Source organism: Mesoplodon bidens (genome assembly GCF_964165515.1).
Source record: "Mesoplodon bidens genome assembly, chromosome: 10".
NCBI lineage: Eukaryota > Metazoa > Chordata > Mammalia > Artiodactyla > Ziphiidae > Mesoplodon > Mesoplodon bidens.
In genome coordinates, this window is record NC_138172.1 from 5,015,000 (window position 1) to 5,035,386 (window position 20,387).

Here is a 20,387-nt window from a genome sequence, read left to right on the forward strand (position 1 = left end):
ATTTCCTGTCACTTGCAGCCAAAGTAATCCTGACCGACATCACCTAGGGAGACAGTTAAGAGGGGCAACAACAGAGATCCCAGACACTACCTGCTCCAGTCCCTCCATGACACTGGAGATCTTCCTTCTCAGGCTCCTGCCGCCCTTTCCTACCTTGGAGGATGAGGGTAATTTGGGAGCTACATCTCCATCCCATTCCCCTTGGAGATGAGGTCCCTGGTAGGGCCAGCTCTGAGCCAAGGCTCCAGTAATGCCAAAAGTCTCCCACTGTCTGCTGTGTCCAGGAAGCAGGCTGGTTGCATAAAGCCTGAAAGCTCATCAAATCCCATCAAGGGCAGCTTTAAGATTCCTTTTTGCAGATAAGGAGGCTCAGAGAGGTGACAAAACTTGCTTGCAGTTTCATGGGTCACCTGGATCTCTGTGACTCCAAAGTTGGGGCTTTTCTCATTCCTGGGCCTGCTCCCCCCACCTTGTACTCCCAGGGGGCTCTGACGGTTGCCCAAACCAGGCAACCCAGGGTCAAGGGTCAGGTGGACGCTGCCCTGTTCCAATCCATCCTGCAGATAAAGAGCTTGAGAGTGACAAAAACCACCACCATCAACACCAGGTATAGGAGCTGAGCTTTTAATACCCCAATTTGCCTTCATCTCCAGGCAGAGCTGGGGAGAGGTAGAGCTTCCAGCTTTGGTGATGCGGAGGAGCAGGGGCAGTTGCTGAAGCAGCTCAGTTTCGATGCCCCAGCGTCCCAGCCAGTTTCACAGCAACAACTCTCCACAGTGAAGAATGGACTGGAGCCGCCGAAGTCTCGCCCAGCAAGGGACCCGAAATCTGAGACCTGTGAACATCCCCAGGGAAGGTGGGCCCAGCCAGATTTCCCATTTTTTGTTTCTAAGCTCTTTGAGACAAGGGTGACATTGGGGACCCAGCTCCCCATTAAATGTGGGCAGGTAAGCATGGCTTCTAGAAGCTCCATACTGGCCCAGAGATGATGCAGCCTGAGTGCTGGGGAGGAGAACAAGTGGTTTCCGGAAGCTGAGAGAAAGGCCTGTCTCTCCATGGGCCACACTGAAAAGGGGTGGCCCTAGTCCCGGGGCTCCATGCTGGAGGTGAGATCCCCGGGCCTCGGTCCCGCACTCTGGACCCCCGATGTTGTTTTTTCAGTCCTGATGACTGCATTTTGCATTTCCTTGAACTGTCCCTCCCGTGGCCCAACACCCAGCCCTGGTCTGGCCTTGACGTCTGGCTCATTTTTATAAACCTGCTGAAGCTGGTTGCTCAGGGCCTTGCCCAATCTCAAAATGGTCACTATCAAGAGGAGATGATCATAGCAATGAATTAATTATATTCATTGATATTATTTATAATGTTAACTACAGTCTGTACAGCTCCTTACCATTTACAAAGTGCTCACACACCCATATGCACACGCACACGCACACACACAATCTCATTTGATCTTCACAGCAGCTGTGTGGGGGATTTGGAATTTCCACTTTATGGGGCAAGAAAGTGAGGCCCAAGGAGGAAAACAACTGCTCAAGGTCATCAGCCAGGGGTGAGCTGCTGCTGCTAACATGGTTTTGAGAGGATAGATAAGCTCTCCCTGGCCATTCATCACTCCATTCATGTCTCCATTCATTCCTTCCTTCAACCATCTAGCATTTATTAAGCACCTACTATGTGCCCCACTCTGTGCTACACGCTTATCCCTAAGCTGGGACACTTTTCCAGAGCAAGAGTTCTCGTGTGCCTGAGAGATGAATTTGGGGGGAAAGCGGGGTACAGATCCCACCTGCCCCTGGGAAATCAGGACTCCAGACTGGGCTGTCCCTGCCAAGTGAGGAGCCTCATTTTTCTCTCATTAATTCTCTTTTTGTTTGTTTGTTTAAACTCAGGGAGCCTGTGTGACCTGGTTCCGACAGGCACAGCTCCTGATGGAGCAGCTAGGGTGGAGGGCGGGGGCTGGGAGACTCCTACAGTTGGCCACAGAGTCCTTAGGCAGGCGCCACCTGGCTGGTCTCTGTCTTGGAGGCAGTGGTGGAGACCTCATCGTCACCCAGTGGGTTCCTGCCACAGCACAGGGTGGTGAGCATGCAGTTCCGGAACTGGAAGAAAGGGCATGAGTCAGTGTCAGGGTCCCCCAAAACGTGGGTGGCAACCGGCATGGTCGGTGAGATTTGCCTCCACCCCCTTCCCGCTTCTGGCCTTCCCAGCCTCCACTCCCCTCTCAAATGGCTCCCTGGAGGAACTTACTAAGCCTTCGCAACCCCACCCGGAAATGCCAGGACCAAACCTCAGGGGGCTTTGTCACTGGTGAGGCTCCATGATGCCCTCTGTGTGCCAAGGGCTATCTGTAAATTATCTCATTTAACCCAAGAGTTTAGGATTTCACCCTTCCTATGGATGAAGAAACTGACGTCCAAAGAAGGGAAGTGACTTGCCCAAGGTCACACAGCTAGAAACTAGCAGAGCTGGGATTTGAACCCAATATGTCTGACTCCATGTTTTCCCCACTGGATCAAGGGATCTGCAGAGGAACCACGGGTCTGTGTTAAAGGACCGCGCTTTATCCTTTCATTCCTCGGAACAAGACTTTTTAGCACCCTGTCCAGCTGTGTGGAAACTGTCACCTTCTCATTCCTGAGCCAGCATCAGAGCCACCTGGAGGGCTTGTTAGAAATGCAGGTTCCTGGGCCCACCCTGAGCCTCTAATCAGAAGGTCTGGGGGTTGGCCCAGGAGTCTGAATTTCTCCCAGATGACTCTGACGCCCCGGAAGACCAACTCTCTGACCATTTTGCAGGTGGAAAGACTGAGGGCCCAGTCAAGAATGTGGCTTGTCCTCCTGTGGCCTTGGGGGACCTGGACCCTCCCGCCCCACCAGCAGGCACCTGCTTGTTCATCATGATGTAGATGACGGGGTTGTAGATGGCGGAACTCTTGGCAAAGAACGACGGGATGGTCATGAAGATGGGGCCAAAGTTGGAGCCCTGGTGGGTGAAAATGTAGAACGCCACGCTGGCATAGGGCACCCAGCAGATCAGGAAAGCAACGACCATGATGACGACCATGCGAGTGACCTCCTTCTCGGCCTTCTGCGTGGTGGCCGACTCCTGCTGTTGGGCAGCTGCCTGCGGGGACACAGGGCCTGGTGTCAGACTGAGGCTCCTCTGGAACGGGGGCTGGGCTCAGCCCAGTCAATGTGCATGTCCCCAGCGCCCAGCATAGGACCATACCTCCTTGACTGTGAAGACCAGCTGCCCGTAGCAGAAGAAGATGATGACCATGGGGATGGAGAAGTGGACCACGAACATGTAGACGACGAAGGACTCATTGTTGACCTCTGGCGAGGGCGTGTAGTAGTCAACCCCGCAGGAGCACTGCATTCCCTCTGGGATGTACCTGAGGACCCGTGGGGGGATGGGGCGGGAGGGGCAAAGGGAGACCCACATGTGAGGGACTTGGGAACAGGCACAGCTGACCAGAGTCCCCTGCCACCGCCTACTGTAGGGCTGGTCTCACTCTGGGCCTCACTTTCCCTCTCTGTAAAATGGGGATAATAAACCTCTCCTTGGTTGTGCGACTGAGGATCACATTGACTGAGGTAAGCGATTCAAATGCACCTGTGGAAACAGTGTTGTTTCACTGTTCGTTTGGTGCCGTGTTATCCCGGTACCACAGTCTCTCCAAGTCTCTCATTCCAGAGGCACCCCCCCCACCCCTTCTCCACCCCGCCCAGCCCGGCCTGCCACTCCCTAGCAGCCGGAGGCCAGGCCTCGGGCCACGCAGGGCACAGGTCAGAGGGGAGAAGGGAAAAGCCCTCCCAAGCTCTGTATTTGAGGCGCCCAGGTCTTTCTAGGCCAAAGAGGGGCACACGGGGTAACTAAGGGATACTTGCACTTTCTGGAAACAGGAGGCCCCCGGGGCGTCTGGTTAGGATGTTTGGGTGATTTCAGACTCTGGTGACACTGGACCGACCTCGGAAAACCCAGTGTCTGTTAGCTGTGCCTACGAGGATGTAACCGGGCCAGACTGGAGAAGACAGGGAAGGGGGCCAGAGTTTTTTGTCCCTTGCTGAATTGCTCAAATTCAGCAAGGGGCAAAGAACACTGGCCCCAGGAAGACTGAGAGAGGAGGAAAGTGGAGAGAGATGGGACTTTCCCGGAAGCAGAGGGACACGAGGCCATCCACAGAGTCACTAGTCCAATGTCCGGAACCACTGTCCACCGCAACCCCAGCTCATCTCAGCCCATTTGGAGAGAACGGCCTAGAGTCTGGACAGGACTGCTTCCCAGAGGCCACAATGTCACACCTGCACAAGGGAGGCTCTGCCTCTCCAGGTGCTGAGGCCTAAGGTCAGAGGAGCTGCTCAACAGGGCACTGGACCAAAGAGGATTGGAATCTGGCCCTGGCTTAGTTGCGGATTAGGGGCACAGCCAAGGTGACGGGTTGGGGCATCTTGGAGTCTCCTTGACATGGGGACCAGCCCCATAGCAGCGTCAGGGGCTGACCCTCTCTTCCCCGCCCTAAACCTCAACCCCATGACAGTTGCCAGCTCGGGACCTGGAACCAGACAGCTCCCCTGGCTGGAGGGCCCTACGAAGAGCCCTGGAGACGCTTCCTTCCCTTCCACTCGGTGCTGTTACCTGGACCAGCCGACGAGGGGGGGCGCGGCACAGGCCAGAGCCATGATCCAGGTGAGGGCGAGGCCCATGATGGCATGGTTCTCCCCGAAGCGGAAGTTGCTCATGGGCTTACACACCACCACGTACCGCTCGATGGCCAGGACCACCAAGGACCACAGGGCAATTTCACCTGCAAAGTAGCCAGCTGTCAGTCAACACGCCACGTGGCTGGACCTGTCTAAGGAGGGGGAGCTCCCCTGAGGGATGGGGAGAGGGCAGCCAGGAAGGCACCTGGGGGCGGACCTGGAGCAAGGCCTTAGGGTGCGGAGGGCCTGGACATTGAAGAGGGGGTGCGGGGCAGAGGGGCCACTATGCCGCGCAGAGTAACTCCCAGGAAAGTTAGTTCAGCTCAAGAGCTCTGGGTTCTTGAGGGACACAGAAATTGGGTCATGGGGTCATGGCTGGACTGGGAGCCCTGTAGGGAGTTTTTATAGAAAAATGTGTCCTTCATGGGGCAACAGGCAGAGTTCCTGTCAAAAGATATTGCAGAGGGCTTCCCTGGTGGCGCAGTGGTTGAGAGTCCACCTGCCGATGCAGGGGACACGGGCTCGTGCCCCGGTCTGGGAAGATCCCACATGCCACGGAGCGGCTGGGCCCCTGCGCGTCCGGAGCCTGTCCTCCGCAACGGGAGAGGCCACAACAGTGAGAGGCCCGCGTACCGCAAAAAAAAAAGATATTGCAGAGGCAGCAGAAGCCTGGAGTTGGGAGGCCTTCCCTCCCTCCTGGGCAGCAGCCTCTCCCCTCCAGGGAAATGTAATAACATGAGTTATGTGGGACCCTCTCCTAGGAGCCAAGGAGCTGCATAATGTTTTGCTCAGAGAAGGAGGAAGAAATAATGATGTGATTCAGACATCTGCCCTGCACATCACCCCAGAAACTCAGGAGGGAGGGTGGCCATAGGATTTATCAACCAAACTAGGACATTTCTGAGAGTGAAAGGGAACACTAGTGAGTATTCCAGGACCATAGTTGTAGCAGAGACGTGTCCGCCTGTGTTGCACCCTTCTGGCCTGAGACTGTGTGACTGTGGTCGTTGAAGGTGACAAACACCCAGTGACGGCCAGAGTCCCAGGAATGGGGCAGAGGCAGCAGCCTGGACACAGGTGGGAGAGGGAAGACAGGAGGCAGAATGTCCTTGTGGCTGGTGCTAGGCTCTTCCTGTCACCCTGGCTCTGTAATAATGACCTCCCGTGTCTCCTGCTTGCCTGAGAGGCCGTGTGTACCCAGGGAATGTTCCTGGATCTGAGCCAGGAGACCTAGGCCCTGGTCACTGCCCGGCCATATCCCTAAGTCATTCTTCCCCTCTGCACACTGCAGTTTTCTCATCTGCTAAATGGGATCTATTCTCTGCAGAGAATCAGTTTTTCAGTTAAAGAAAGTATTTTAAACTATGGTTCAAAGCTATACAGATCACCTCACAGGTCTAACGTCTCCCTGTGAATGGACTCATCAACGCAGAAAGCATTCAAGCACGGCAGAGAGGCTGGAGGCGGGCTGGGACGGAGTCAGCTAGATGCTGGAGAAGGACCGAGCCCATCGCCCAGTACAGGCAGTCCAGTGACTGGAGGACTGAGAGCCCTCCTCCCGCCCCAGGCTGGGAGCCCTGAACACAGGGATCTGTCTTGTGCAACTCTATCCCCAGTGCCCAATGTGGGTCTGACCCAGCACAGCTGCTGCGAGGGAAGCAGAATATGTCCTGAAGGGCCTCAGAGACATGGGCTTGAAACTCTGCCCCGCCAGAAATTTGATGTGACCCCAGCAAGGCCCTTGAATTCTCTCATCTGCTTCCTTGCTGGAAAGCAAGACAATGATCCCACTCCAAGTGAGATCAACAGTGTTCAGTGCCCACCCTCGACAAACGGCAGCCTAGCTCATCATCACGAAAGTGTTTGTTGATTAAGTGAGGGCTTTGGGTAATGGCCTCTCAGCCACCATCCCCAAGGCATAGGGTATCCCCAGATACCGCCCCCTCACACCGCAAGCTCCTGGCTCTCGTAGCCCCCGTCACCCGCACCCCAGCTCATACCGCCCAGGGTGGCAAAGAAGCCCTCCAGATTGCATCCCGTGGGCCCGAAGATGAAGTACGCGTGCATAGAGGTGTAGAGGGTGGTGGTGAAGCCACCAAGGACCATGAAGAGGTTGGCCACGGCCAGGTTGAGCAGGATGTAGTTCAGAGGCGTGCGCAGCTTCTTGTGCTGGACCGTGACGTAGAGCGTGAGGAAGTTGATGGGGAAGCCGAGCATGATCAGCAGGAACATGTAGGCGGCCAGCACGGAGAACTGCCACGGCTCAGCCAGGTAGTACTGCGGGTACTCGAAGGGGCTGCGCACCACGCCTGTGTGGTTAGAGAAAGGCACGTAGAAGTTCAGGCCCTCCGTCCCGTTCATGGCTGCGGCCCTTGTGGCTGCCCTGTGGCAGCTCCAACCAGAGGATGTTTCTGAGGCCTGAGCTCAGTCACACAGGGCTCCGGCTGGATGACTCCAGGCTCTGAAACCTGCCCCCCCCCCCAGGCCCTTATAAAGTGACCTCCCCTCCCTAAGCTCCTGGCTGAATCAGCACCTGCGCGATTGGGGGCGTTATTAATCATATTAATCTTCACTGCTGCAACTGGGGGCCTAATTGGCTTCCAAGAGGGGCCAAGGTGACTCCAGGTAGAAGGCTGCCGTCGGGGAAGGGAGGTGCTGGGGACCCTGGGAAAGGGCAGGAGGCCCGCCCCCAACTCTCCTGTCCCCGAGGAATCTCTGTCATCTCAGTTGATGGCCTTGGCCTGGCATTGGGACCTCTGACTCCGTACCCACTTCCCTCTGGCTTAGTGCAAGCAAACTTCGTCTTCCTCCCAAATGGACCATGAGCTCCCAGAGGGCAGAGGTGCCGGTTATTCTCTCATCCCCTCACTCAGCCCCTCACCCATTCCTTCCCCACCTAAGTCACCTCCTGGCTCATCCAGTCACCGTATACTGAGTAGCCCATCTGCCAGGTTGTGAGCTTCGCAAGGGCAGGGCACTCCCCATGGCAGACACAAGCCTGGCATCACCCAGGAGCTCAAAAAGCGTTTGTTGGGCCTCCCTGGTGGCGCAGTGGTTGAGAGTCCGCCTGCCGATGCAGGGGATACGGGTTCGTGCCCCGGTCTGGGAGGATCCCATATGCCGCGGAGCGGCTGGGCCCGTGAGCCATGGCCGCTGGGCCTGCGCATCCGGAGCCTGTGCTCCGCAACGGGAGAGGCCACAACAGTGAGAGGCCCGCATACCGCAAAAAGAAAAAAAAAAAAAAAAAAAAAAAAAAAGCGTTTGTTACACTGAATTGGAATTCACTTGCTCACTCGTTCAACAATCACTTATGTGCAGGCCACTGGGGAGCTGAAGCTCGAGGAAAGAGGAGCTTACAGGCTGAGGAGGACTCCCGTGTGGGAAGAACAGCTCCTCGCCCAGGGAGGAAGGCTGCCTACCTGTGGAGATGTCCAGGGAGACAATGTTTTGAGGGAGGGGGGACACTGTGCCAGGTTGCCCAGTGGGGAAGACAGTGTAGACTGAAGACAAAGGCTGGGCAGAGGCCTGAGGCCCACGTGGGATGTGGCCGCACGTGGGCTGGGGCCAGCTCTGGTGGGGCTTAGTGCTGGGGGCTTTATCTAGGGGCAGGGGATAGTGCCTCGGGCAGATCTCGGGGACAGAAAGGTGGCTCAAAAGCCCTCAAAGATGGATTGAAGGGAGCGAAGATGGAGGAGGGGACCAAGATGGGGGGTGACCGAAGCAGGGAGGGGACAATGGCCCTAGGAGCTCCTGAAGGAAGGCCCTTGACTGCAGGAGGTGAGCTGTGCCAAACTCATGTCAGGCACCAGATCCCTGCAATGAGTGAGGCAGGCGTGGTCCTGGGCACCCCTGCGTGAAGCGGAGGGGGACCCCGGAAATAGGACTGGCTGGACCCTGCAGCACACAGGATGCGACCTGGGATGTCTGGTCAGGCTGGGTTGGGACCGTGGGCCTTGGATGCCGGGTGATAGGCAATGCCGTGAGGGCGGGTCCCAGGACAGCGGGATGAGCTCTGGGGGAAAATGAGGGCCCCCATGTATAGCAGGATGGTGAGGACATCCCCCAGGAGTGAACTGGGAGCCTGGCCTTCGGGTGCTCAATGACCACGGTCCAGCCACAAATTTTTATCCAGCACCTACTGTGATCCACACAAGGTGCTCAGTTCTGGGGGACAGAGTGGACAAGAAGGACCAAGCCCCTGCCTGCAGGAAGTATCTTTCTGTGGGAGCGAGGAGGGCCCCACAAACAAATAATGAAACCAGTAACAACAGGGTAAGTTCAGATGGCAACTCACTCCCAGCGCACGGTTGTCTAGAGCAGCCCAGGAAAGCCTCTCTGAGAACTCAAGGGTGGAAGGAGTTCTGGGGGCGGGTAGAGACGCTCAGGGAGAGAGAACAGAAAGTGCAAAGGCCCTGAGGCTGGGAATACAGGCCGGCCAGGGAAGTGTACCAGTCTTCGAGACTTCCATCACTTAAGTTCCCTCATGCCAGTTTATCTTCCCACCTGGGTTTCCTACACCTGTCTGCTCAGAAATGTGCCCCCTTCCCTCCAGCCCACCTGGGGCTCCAGACCCCTGCGGCCCCGGGCAGGGTCAGGACTTGCACAGGGAAGCCTGATGAAATGTGTGCTGGTGAATGAGCCAGGGGCAGGCGAGGCGGGTGGGGGGGGCGTGGCCTCTCAAAGTGCAAGGCACTTGGCCCAGTGATTAGGCCAGTCGTTAATGAGGTCAAGGTGAAGAGTTTCTGATGCGGCCCTTGGTAGCCAGACGGAAGGAGAGACAGTGGACACCCTGGGTCAACACCAGCCCACATAGCCCTGCCCAGGCCAGGCTGAGCCCTCGACCCTCGACCTCAGGACTTTGCTTGTTACCTCCTAATGCTTATGACAACCTGGAAGCTTTTAATTCCTATTCTGTTCATGTGTCTTTTGTTCATCTCCTAGGCTGTAACGTTTGAGTCCCTCGGGGTAGTCTGGGGTCTGTCCTGCTCACCACAGGGCCCCAGAGCCCAGCTCCACACACAGCAGGAGCATGTAAATCATTTCCCCTGAACCTGAATGAGCTGGGATTTCTGTTTGGTTCACTGAAGTATTCCCTGGGGTCTGGCACATAATAGGTGCTCAAGAAATGTGTGTGGACTGAGGGGATGGATCTAGGTTACATCAGGAAGTGCTTCCCTTCTCTAAAACTCAGGTTCACCCTCTGTAGGAAAGTCTAATAATCCCACGCTCACAGGGTGAGGAGATGGGGGGTTAAAGGCCATCCCTGAAGTGATGGAGCTCTGTTCTGTAACGCATGATAAAGAATTTAAAAAAAAAAAAAAAGCTCTTTTTGTTCAGAGGAACAGGCTCATGGAGCGAGCAGGACGGTCACTAGAAGACACCTACTCTGACCCCCTCCTTGCCGCATTTTGCAGGTGGGGAGACCAAGGCCCCTGGTTGGCAGGGAGTCACCATCTCCCTCCTGCCCCAAAGACGGCTCTCAGGAAGAGCTTCCGTTCATAATTCACACCACGGTGGCAATGACAAAAGAGGGCTGCGCTGGGGTGCTGGTAAAGGCTTGACTGAGTCGGTCAAGCCTGGGCAGCAGTGGTGGAGGCGGCACTGGGCTCAAGCCTGTGGCTCTCGGTTGCCAAGAGAGCCCCGGAAGGCCTGCTTCCGCTCTCAGTTCGCTGGGACTAGAAAACTCTGGGGATCCACGCCCACCTGCATGGTAAACCTGACCTGCTTTCCCCACCAGGGAAAGCGCTCACAGACCTTCAGGCCTGACGATATAGGTCTCACGGTCCTCCCTCGCTGGACTGAGGCTCTGCGGCCACAAGGCCAGGTGTAGCCCAGCCCTCCCCCGTTCCCCGTGCCTCAGTTTCCTGTAGGTGATCAGTGAGTGTTGCTGAAAGCGTTAACCTCTTCTGAACCTCGTTCATTCCACAGCCACGGAGAGCCCCCGCCAGCTCTACGCGTCCGGGCGCCCACCCATCACACGCTCATTTCCTATTCAGTAGTCATCAGTGTCAGCGACGGTCTTATGTGTCTCCTGACCAATGGCCCATCTCTCTCTAGAAGGCAGGGCCGGCTCGGCCTGTTCTTGGCTACATCTGAGCTCGCAGCCCAGGGCAGGTGCTCAATAAAGATTTGCTCAGTGAAGGAACATCTGCTCCCAGCCCCGTGAGGAGGCCTCAGTCCCCTCTGACCACTGGGGGAAATGAGGTTCCTCGGCAGAGCCTGAATGGAGGCCAGGCGGCTAGCCCTCCAGCCTGAGCTCTTTTGTCCCCTGTGTCAGGAGGTTTAGAGAGCGGCTCAGAGCACACGAGGGCCAAGCCCGGGTGTGGGCGAACTTCTGAGCCGCTGCCCCTCTTGGCCAGGCTGAAAACAAGCTGGGAGGAGCTGTGAGGAGTGGCGCTGGGACCGCCGGAGATGGCCACCTCTGCTTCCCCGGGCCAGCCCCTCTGGCACGCCAGGGGTAGGGCTCCTACTTGGCTGTGGAGGATTAGGGTTTAGGGGGCAGTGCGCAAATAGCTCGTAAGCCTCTGCGTGGAGGTGCTGCTTGGTCAGCAGCACCCCCCTCCTCCTCCCCGCCTCCTCTCACTGGCTTAGCCCCACAGGCTGCGTCACCACAGCTGAGTGAGGCCTTAGACTGAGCTGAGAATGTCAAGGGGGGAGAGGGAAGGAGAGGCCGACTCTCCTCTCCTTCCGGCCTCCTCTCCTCCCGCCCCACTTCCTTCCTCCTTCTTCCTTCCCTCCCACTGCAACATTTGGCCTGAGCTGGGTGCTGGGGACACTGAGATGAATCCTAGACAGTCCCTGTCCTCAAGGAGCTCCCAGGCTTAGGAGGCAGCAGACAAAGGGAAAACTAATAACCGTGAGAGGTGGGAATATGCTCCAGCCCCAGTGCTGTGCCCAGAGGAGCGAGATTTGGACCAGGAGGGAGGGAAGCTCCCCAGCCTAGGCAGGGGGACAGCTGGGTCCAGGTCCAGGGAGCGAAGGGCCGGCTGGTGTAGAGGTGCCGGGGCCACGGGATGGGATGGCAGGGGAGGTAGGAGGGCCTACGAGTCCGGGGGGCTAGCTGGCGGCCAGCAGGGGCCACTAAAGTTACAAGCAGGGGAGGGGCATGGCCGGGTTCCATTCTAGGAGATGTTCTGGAGTCTGGCTGGAGGAGTATCAGGGTGTACTTGGGCATGTGCTGGGCCCAGGGTGACAGCCCTGCCCAGTGGTGGCCTCTCTGCTGGGGCTCCTACCTGCCCTGAGGTCAGGGCTGGCACAAGTGGAAGGTCATCTGGTATCTGCCACCGGCAGCAACCTTGGAGAAGGGGCACCTGCCCACCTGTTCGAGAGCCACGAGGGGCTCCCGGCTTCGGCAGCCTTGCTGGGGGTAGGTGCAGACACCAGTGGGCTGAGGCCGGGCTAGAGCCAGGGCCACCTAAGGTCTGGCCTGGGGCTTTTTCTGGGCCACCCAATCCCCGCTTCCTTACCTCCTCCTTCCAGGAACTGGGAACAGTGCTGAGGACCTGGAGCCAAGAGGTCAGGATCGAGTCGCAGCCTGAACCACTTGCAAGCTGCACAGCCTCTGGCAGCCACTCCTCTCCCAGGGCCTCAGTCTCCTCTTAGTGAGACAGGCATCTCGAGACCCTGGTGGTGCCTTCCTCACTGTGGCATGGGAGGGGCTGTCAGGGTCATCTGACACAGACTGAGGCTGGAACCTCAGTGTCAGAGCTGGAGGGGCCTCTTGTACAGATGGGAAAACAGCCTTGGAGAGAGGGCTGGACCTGGCCAAGGCCTTGTTCAGGTCGCAACAGGAGAGCAGCAGGACACAGTGCTCACGCACAAGGGCTGTGCCTGCCTGTGTCTCTGTCTCGATTCAATAAATATTTGACGAATGAAAGAAAAGAGAATGTTACTGAGCCTCAGTCTCAGCATCTGTACAATGGACATTCTTGAAGACGGCTGAGGGTTACAGAAGACGATACATGGAAAGTGGTTGGCACCATGTCTGGCGCTCAGTCAGGGCCAGACTTAACGGGAGCTCAGACCCAGGCCTCTGGAGCCCAGCTCCCCTGTGGCAGCAGAACCCGGCACAGCACACCCTCACCTGTGCGTCGTTCGACTGAGAGGATGCACGCCGGAGTCTCGGGCTGGGCCCCTCCCCCGCCTCTAGCCGCCATCCGAGCTGTCACTGTGATTGATGCCTGTTAGGTGGCGGGGGGGCTGCTGTTTCCCTCCCCTTTCTCCCACCATATGCAAGTGCTGTCAGTGCAAGTAATGCGCTAATGGAAATCCTAACACATTAATAAACGTTTAGCGAGAGAGAGAGGATGCATGATCGTAAGTAATTAGACACTCAACGAAGGAGTTCTGTGGGCACAACTGTCGGGCGGCCTTTCTGTATTTTCCTCCACCATCCCCTGAGAGAGATGCAGAGGGAGGCAGGGAGGAGAGGGTGGGCAGGGGTCCAGCTCTGGACTCACCACTGGGTGGCCTCTGCAGCTGCTCCTTTCTCCAGGCCTCAGGGTCTTCATCCCTCCAATGGGGACATTTGTCCCGCTCTGCCCACTTCACAGATGCCCTGTAAAGTATCAATATCTAATCACCAGGGTGGTTTTCCACACATTCCCTGGCAGCCCAGTTCCCTTCTTCCTGCCATCAGGACTTTGTATAAAGTACCAGACCGCTCGCTGCCTCCTGGGCAGGTAGAGCGGAGGGCGAAGGGAGAGGCCTCAGGACAAGACAGGGGCTTCCCAGCCAGGGCACCAGCACCTCCGCTCGCCCCCATGGCGGCAGAACGGAAATCACCCCCCTCCGTCACTGAGCCAGCCTATGAGAACTGAGCCAGCCTATGAAGCACGGCTGGCACAGAAAAGGTCCCCAATAAATGTCAGCTCCCCTCCGCAGCTTCCCATCGGCCCTCGAGCTGCCGAATCGGATACTTGCTGGTGCTCAGGAGAAGGGACCTCGCTGGAACCTCAAACGAAACCCATGCGCTCCAGGAGCTGAAGGAAGGGGAAAGCCTCAGGTCAGCTTGGGGGGCTAGGGGATGGTGGGGAGTAGTGGGGCCTGGCTCCAGCTGGGAAGTAGAGGGTCGACTCCTCAGCAGCCCTCTTTGCCACCTTCTTTAGAGCCAGGTATCTTATTTTCTCGTTGAGATGGAGCCCCATTAAAACCAAAATAAATAAATAAATATTTTAAAAAACCCGTTCCCCTACCATTCCCATATTGCCATTTCGATTAGATTAAATTTTAAGAGCACACAAATGTAATTTCCTCTCAGATCAAATTAGAAACAGGTGCACTTTTGCATAAGGAAATTAAGTTGCAGACAATACGAAGATTTGTGAAAATGCAGGCACGGATGATGAAAATAAGAAGCCCTTTTATTTGTAATTATTGAGGCAATCTGTTCGCAAAGTGTACATGTTAATGGTCTGACAGATCTGTGGACTCCAGCAGGCTGCCGTGAACAACTCAGAGCCGTTCTGAAAGTAACAGATTTTTTTTTCTTGGAAAATATATGTACATTCTCTTCTCCCTCTCCTGGCAGTATTTACAAGGCATGAAATGCCATAAATAGGAATTCCGTGGTTACACAAGGCCCCTCCCTAGAGTTCAAACTTGATCTGGGCAGAAGACACATTCTGACAGTTTAACTCTTCCTTCGATAGCCCAGCTGCCTGCAAGGCGGCCGGGAGGGGGCAGGTGGTCCCGAGGCTGCCGGTCAGGGGCTGGGGTCATCGATGCGCCTCCGGCAGTAGGGGCAGCAGGTGTGCTGAAGCACCAGCAGCTCGTAGTCCTCTGAGTGGAACATCTGAGGAGAGACGGCCGGGACCCCAGGCTGCAGCTCTGGGCGCTCAGCAGCCCCAAGCTTGGTGGGGACCACTGACCTTCCAAGGGCAGGTGGCTTGGCAGTGAGTCGGGACTAGAAACACCACATCCAGGCCACCTTTGTCTGAGGACTGGGAGGGAGGGGGAGAAGGTCTGAGGCCCATTTTTTTCTAAATGAAGTTCAAAGGTGCATCACATTTGCCCAGCCCTCCTGGTTTAAGGGCAGGTACAGAGAGCACAGGGTCAGGGGCAAGTCCACTCCAGACAGCCCATGGAATGCACGTGACAGTGGGGAGGGCCTAAGGATGGCCGAGTCTTTCTCCCAACTCGGAGCCCTGGCCTTGGCCTTGGCCGCTGAGGGACACCTGTGCTCCTCCCAGCTGCCTGGCCTCCCTAAGGGGACATCTGGGAAACGGAAAAGCAGTGGAGACAAGAAACTGGGAACCACACGTGAGCTGCAGGCAGCAGGCAAGGTACCTGGAAGCAGGAGGGGCACATGGTGATGGACGCGTCGGGCAGGAGGGAGCGGAAGTACTGCCACCGCAGGGGCGGGGGCCAGCGCTTGATGAGCACATCCCGCCGGCTCATGGAGCGCAGCACCGAGCGGTTCACCACCACGGGCACAAACTCCAAGCCACCTTGCTGTAGGGCAGGCAGGGAGAGGGGCACCAGGGCCCTCACTCAGCCACGGGGACATGTTTACATGGGTTATGATCCCAGAGGACCCCAGACACTTCCCCCACCGGGTCCCTCAGTAGAACCTGGCCAGGCCACCTCTGTGAAGGCACCTCCTCTCCCCCGAGTGGCCTCGACAGGGAGTGTGCGCAGGAAAGGGACCCAAGACCGCCCTCCCAGCAGGCCTCATGGGCCTCAGCAGCCCGTCACTCAGAGGGGTGCCCTCACCTCGAAGCTCAGCTTGGCTGTGAAGGGGTCATCGTCTCCCATGGAGTCCAGGGTCTCGTCCAGCTTCAGAGTCTGGGAAGCTGCAGGAGCTGGTCAAGGACGGGACCTGAGGCCGAGGGACAGGCCCCACCCTCCCGATGCGTTGAGACCCACGGGAGCTCCCTCCAGGCCTTGCGTGGCGCTCTCCCTACCAGCCGTGGGGAAGCGTGGCAAGGTCTGTGGAGTGGCTTTCCAGATGGACGGAGGGAATGCGGGCCGGGTGACGCCGCGGTCACACGAGGCCGGGGCCACACCCAGAGCACAGGTGGGGAAGGAGGAGACAAGGGACTCTGACGGGCCTCTGCTGCCCCCTCAGACCAGGCACGGCTCACGGAGACCGGCGAGAAGCGCCGTGTGAGCGGAGGCCTGTGGGTCTGCTGGTGTGGGAGCGGCAACGATGGGCCTGGCTGGAAACCACGGCCAGCAGACCCACCAGCTCCTGGAGAAACACTCAGCAGCTGCCGGGTGGTCTGCAGCAGGCACCTGAGGTGGCCTCGCAGATCCTGTTTCAGGGAGAAGGCGGAGAGAGCGCCTGCGGATCCCAGGGAGCCGCCCGTCTGCCAGGCTGGCTGGGGCTCCGATGAGGAAGGGCCCCCCGGGGGAAGGGAGGCTGCTGGTGCTGAGTCTGGTGCGGGACGTGGCCCCGCACAGCAGCTCCGACCCAGCCTAAGCATCTGACGTGAGTGTGCAGAGGGCGGGCGTGCACGCAGACACGGTTCCCGCCTCCGTCCTTCAGTAAACAACTGCCTGGGTGTTCCTCAATCCTGCTTCCCCAAACGTGGTCCACAGACCAGCAGCATCGGCCTCGTCTGAAAGCTTATAGAAACACCGGCTCCTAGCCTGCCGAGACCTGCCCACCCAGCTGCTGCGTGCTCACAAGGCCCACCGTGTGCACGCCACGGCTCGGCTGGGACCATGACTGCGGTCCTGGCCACAGGGACACCTGACGTGTGGCCTGTGGCCCAAGTTGTTCCAGGGAGGGCGTGCCCCGGGGTTTATGCTGACACGCTGGGAGAAGCGCCGGGTGTCGCAGGGCTGATGGGATGCAGGCTGGGTACTGCTGGTGGGGACAGGGCAGGTGCGGCCTAAGAATGAAGCTACCAGAGGACAGCAGGCCCCAGAGGACAGGAGGCAGGCTCCCGTCAGCGCTGAGTGAGCATCTGGGTGAGGCTGAGTGAGCATCTGGGTGAGGCTGAGCACCCGTCCATGCTAGGTTTCTCTACACCCTTTTGTTGCTTGGCCTGTCCAAGTTGTGTTTCTGTCCCTTGTCTGTAAAAGCGACCTGACCAGAAGAGCTGGGCCACCGATAAGGCGTCACATGCCGCGTTGGCTGCTCATCAGCCCCACACAGCCAGAAGCAGGGCAGCGCCTTTCAGGAGCCAGGGGTGGGTGGGAGGCCCTCCTCGGGGGAAGGCCAAGGTGGCATCTCCACTTCCACGTGCCACTTCTGGCCTGTGGGCACGTGCTGTCCCCTCCTGCACTGCTGCACCCTGGCCAGCGCTCTGCCCATTTCTGGCCCCGTGCCTGCTCCCACATGGACCTCGCCATCACACAGGGTGGCCTGCCCTGCCCTGCCCTGGCCTTACCCCCCAAGGCCCCTGCCTCCTGGCGTGCTCCCAGGCCGACGCCCAGCCGACACACACAGGGTCTGGCCGGCACCCAGGATACTGTTGGTCGCGATCTCTTGCCATTTATTCTCACGCTTGTGTCTTGGTGCCTCCAGGTCAATTAGGGAGACGGCTTCTTCATCAGTGATCCCCTCCTCCAGGTAGAATTCAACCAGGTGCAGCACCTCTGCAGGCACAGGCACAGGGAAGGGGAGGGGCTGGGGCTGGAATGCTCTCACCAGGCAGCGCGAGGGGGTGGAAAGGTCCCAGAGCTCCTTCCCCACCCAGCACAGGCCTCTCTGAAAGCTGGCAGGTGCAGCATTGCCGCCTGCCACACATCTGGGGGAAGCAGGCATGTGTGCGTGTACGTGTGTGTGCATGCAGGCATGCATGTGTACGCAACGGTGAGCACAGAGGGCCTTTACCCCTGCTCTGTCCCCCTAGGAGCCGGAGGGACTCCTCTCTGAGGGAAGAAGAGAAGCGTCTCTCTGCCCAGCTACTGGGAAGGGGCTTCTGACCCTCATCAACATGGAAGGAGCTGGGACTTGAGAACCACGTCAGCCTCACAGACAGAGTGCCTGACTTGTGGCGCCTCTTCCCAGGCATTTTCATCAGGCAGCGCTACACACCGGGCTCTAAGGGGTGGGTGCTTCAGGTCGGGGGCAGCACTGGGGTCCTGCCTCTGGGAACCCGGAGTGACTGTGTGTGTCAGGCGGCGTGGGGGTCTCACGATCCCCGATTTCCAAAGGAGGACACAGGTGCCCCACCCACATGCCAGCCGCCCCAACCGCACACGGCACTCACCGTAGGAAGAGGCTGAGAAGACGAAGGGCTGGCGGCAATTGATGCAAACATTGCCCAGGTTGTTTAGCAGTGGGTTGTTGGTGGAGCAGCGGTAGCACAAGGGCACCAGCTCCTACAAAACGCCAGCACCACAATGGCCCGAGGGCCCAGCAGGGGTGGGGTGGGGTCCAGCCCCGTCTCCTCCCCTGGCTTCAGCTCCCTGGGGCCTGGCAGCTGAGAGGAAAGGCCACCTGGGTAGGTGGGGAGGGGGCACTGGAGAGGGCACAGCGCACAGGCTCTGAGCTGCGGCAAAGCAGCGTAAGGGCCTACAGGGACCACAGTGGCCCTGGACACCCCCTTCCCAGGAAGGGCTCAGCAGCGTGGTTCTCCTGGCAGGAATGACAACCACCACGGCCCCTGTTTACCAGCCAGTCGCCGTGCTCCATGGACTGCGCTAAGCACATTACCCATGCTGGCTCACTTCTCCTCACAGCCTCTCGTGGGAAAGCTATTACCAGCCAGTCGCCGTGCTCCATGGACTGCGCTAAGCACATTACCCATGCTGGTTCACTTCCCCTCACAGCCTCTCGTGGGAAAGCTATTAGGCGCATCCCCATTTCATAGAGCTGGAAACCGAGGAAATGGGGAAGCTGGGATTTGAACCTAGATCTGTCTGTTGCCAAGTCTCCGCTCTGAGCTTGAAGGAGGGGACTGTGAAAGAGACAGCGGCTGGTTGGGCTGGAGGAAGGTGGGCTGGGGCACTGACTGAGCTGCAGACACTCAGAGTAGATTTGCTGGCGAGTGACAAGCCGGTTCCAGAAGGGGTGGGCTAGGGGAGGGGCTCCTAGGATGAGGTGAAGGCAGGGCCAACCTGGGCACTGGGGTGGAGCAGACCTGGAGCCTCGGGAGAGCTAGGAAGCAAGGGAGGGCAGGGCTGTGGGGCTCAGGGGACTGGGGGCTGCGGTGAAGAAGAGAGGAGACAGAGAGGGAAGAGGGGAGAGAGTTGGCAAGCCAGGGCTTGGGCGGCGGCGGGGAGGGAGGGAGTGCAAAGCCCCAGGAGCACAGCAGCCATCTACAAATGAACCCAGGTCGCACCAGGAGGTGTCAGGAGAAGCCTCCTGCCCGAGGGGGGCCGCGCCCTCACCTCACTGTCCTGGAAGGGCTTGGAGCGGATGGTCAGGCTGCCCAGCTCGATGGACTTCTGGAACCTGGCGGGGATCTGCAGGCCCTGCAGCTTGTCATAGGCGTGCCGGGCCAGCTTGTAGGCACCCAGTGCTTTGCTCTGTTTGGCTAGAGTGAAGAGCGTGTTCCTGCCGATGACAACGTTAAGGACAGTAGAGGCCACTCCAGGCCCGAGAGCTGGCACTGCCCACCTCTGGAGCAAGCCCCGTGCTGGAACGCAGCTCGTGCTGGTGCCAGGAGAGCACAGGAAGGAGTCTGAGCACTGCCTCGCTCATTCGTGGGATGTAAGTATATTTCTCGGATATCAAGGCCCAGAGAGTTTTCCAGAGATAGAGACAACGTAGTTTCCATTAACATTTTAACCTTGCTTGGGGTTTCTGGGCCTGCTGATGGCTCATTCTGTACCCTGCCTAAGCCAAAACGGCTCTCTCTGCCTCACCTAGCCTGCCAGCCAGGCCCTAGGATGCCTGGCACCAAGTGCCCCCCTGCTCCAGCCCCGCCAATGGAGCCTGGTCCCAGACCACCTGGAGGCCGGTCCCCGGTGCAGACACTCCTCTGCCTGCACTTCACCAAGGCCATGGCGAGCTCTGAGCACAGCCTCCCTTGCTCCAAGGCCCTCCTTGGAACTCCTAGGCTTTGTGCTAGATCTCAGGTCACCTCAAAGGCCGGCTGTGCCCAGGCCTGGCCTGCCCTTTCTCCCCTCCCCCCACCTATGAATGCCCTTTCCCACTTCTCCCTAACAAGCCTCAGCTAAATGAGACCCGAGGGCCAAGCCCCTCCCCACTCTCCTTCCACGACGCTCCTGTTCCCCACACCCCCAGCGGGGCCCCGCCCACCCCAGCAGTCACGTGGAGGTGAATTTCCTTGTCTGTGTCTCCACCGCACCTGATCAGAGTCAGGGGCTGTGTCAGGGGCTGTGTCGGGAGCTGTTTCCACATCCCCAGTGGACAGCAAGGGTGAAGCTCAGGGCAAGGGTTCAGTCAAACTCTGCTGACTTGAACAGAACTTGCAGCAAAGGCCGGGTGTAGGTCCCGAGAGACCCTTGGTCTGCGGCAGCTTCCCCTGAAATGTAAATGATGGGCCTGAAACCCTTTAGAGAAGCTAGTTCTCATCTCTGAACCCTCTCCTGGGAGGGTTTTTTACTCAAGGAGAGAAGGTAGGGTTGGGTGGGGCTGGGAAGGGGCTTAGAGATAGTGGTGTTTAGAAGAGGACATGGGTTTATTACGACTTTTATCACTTTGAGGACCTTCAGGATTTGGGGTCATTTCCTGGTCGTTTCTGGCAGCACAGGCCCTCAGGCCCCTCCTCAGCTCATGGCCCCTCCGTGGCCCTTACCAGACAGAGAAGGAGAGGC

The 20,387-nt window shown here is 58.2% G+C and overlaps 2 protein-coding genes across 10 annotated transcripts in view; both read right to left on the reverse strand.

Annotated features, from left to right (window-relative positions):
• Positions 1 to 637: 637 nt before the first annotated feature.
• Positions 638 to 7,085, reverse strand: RHO (rhodopsin). Its single transcript, XM_081247089.1, has 5 exons — positions 6,710 to 7,085; positions 4,645 to 4,813; positions 3,235 to 3,400; positions 2,890 to 3,129; positions 638 to 2,105 (listed from the first exon to the last, which is right to left on the reverse strand). The coding sequence occupies exons 1-5, from the start codon at positions 7,068 to 7,070 to the stop codon at positions 1,995 to 1,997; spliced, it is 1,047 nt and encodes a 348-aa protein (XP_081103215.1). The 5' UTR covers positions 7,071 to 7,085; the 3' UTR covers positions 638 to 1,994.
• Positions 7,086 to 13,422: 6,337 nt separating this feature from the next.
• IFT122 (intraflagellar transport 122) overlaps positions 13,423 to 20,387 on the reverse strand; it is a 70,999-nt gene continuing 64,034 nt past the window's right edge. For 2 of the 9 annotated variants that reach the window (XM_081247076.1, XM_081247071.1), the window contains 6 exons: positions 18,996 to 19,161; positions 17,873 to 17,984; positions 17,130 to 17,255; positions 15,423 to 15,502; positions 14,997 to 15,161; positions 14,054 to 14,502 (listed from right to left, as the gene is read on the reverse strand). In XM_081247076.1, coding sequence (XP_081103202.1) covers positions 14,413 to 14,502; positions 14,997 to 15,161; positions 15,423 to 15,502; positions 17,130 to 17,255; positions 17,873 to 17,984; positions 18,996 to 19,161 — 739 coding nt within the window. In that variant the 3' untranslated portion in view covers positions 14,054 to 14,412. The other 7 variants (XM_081247070.1, XM_081247072.1, XM_081247073.1 and 4 more) reach the window with 6 other exon arrangements.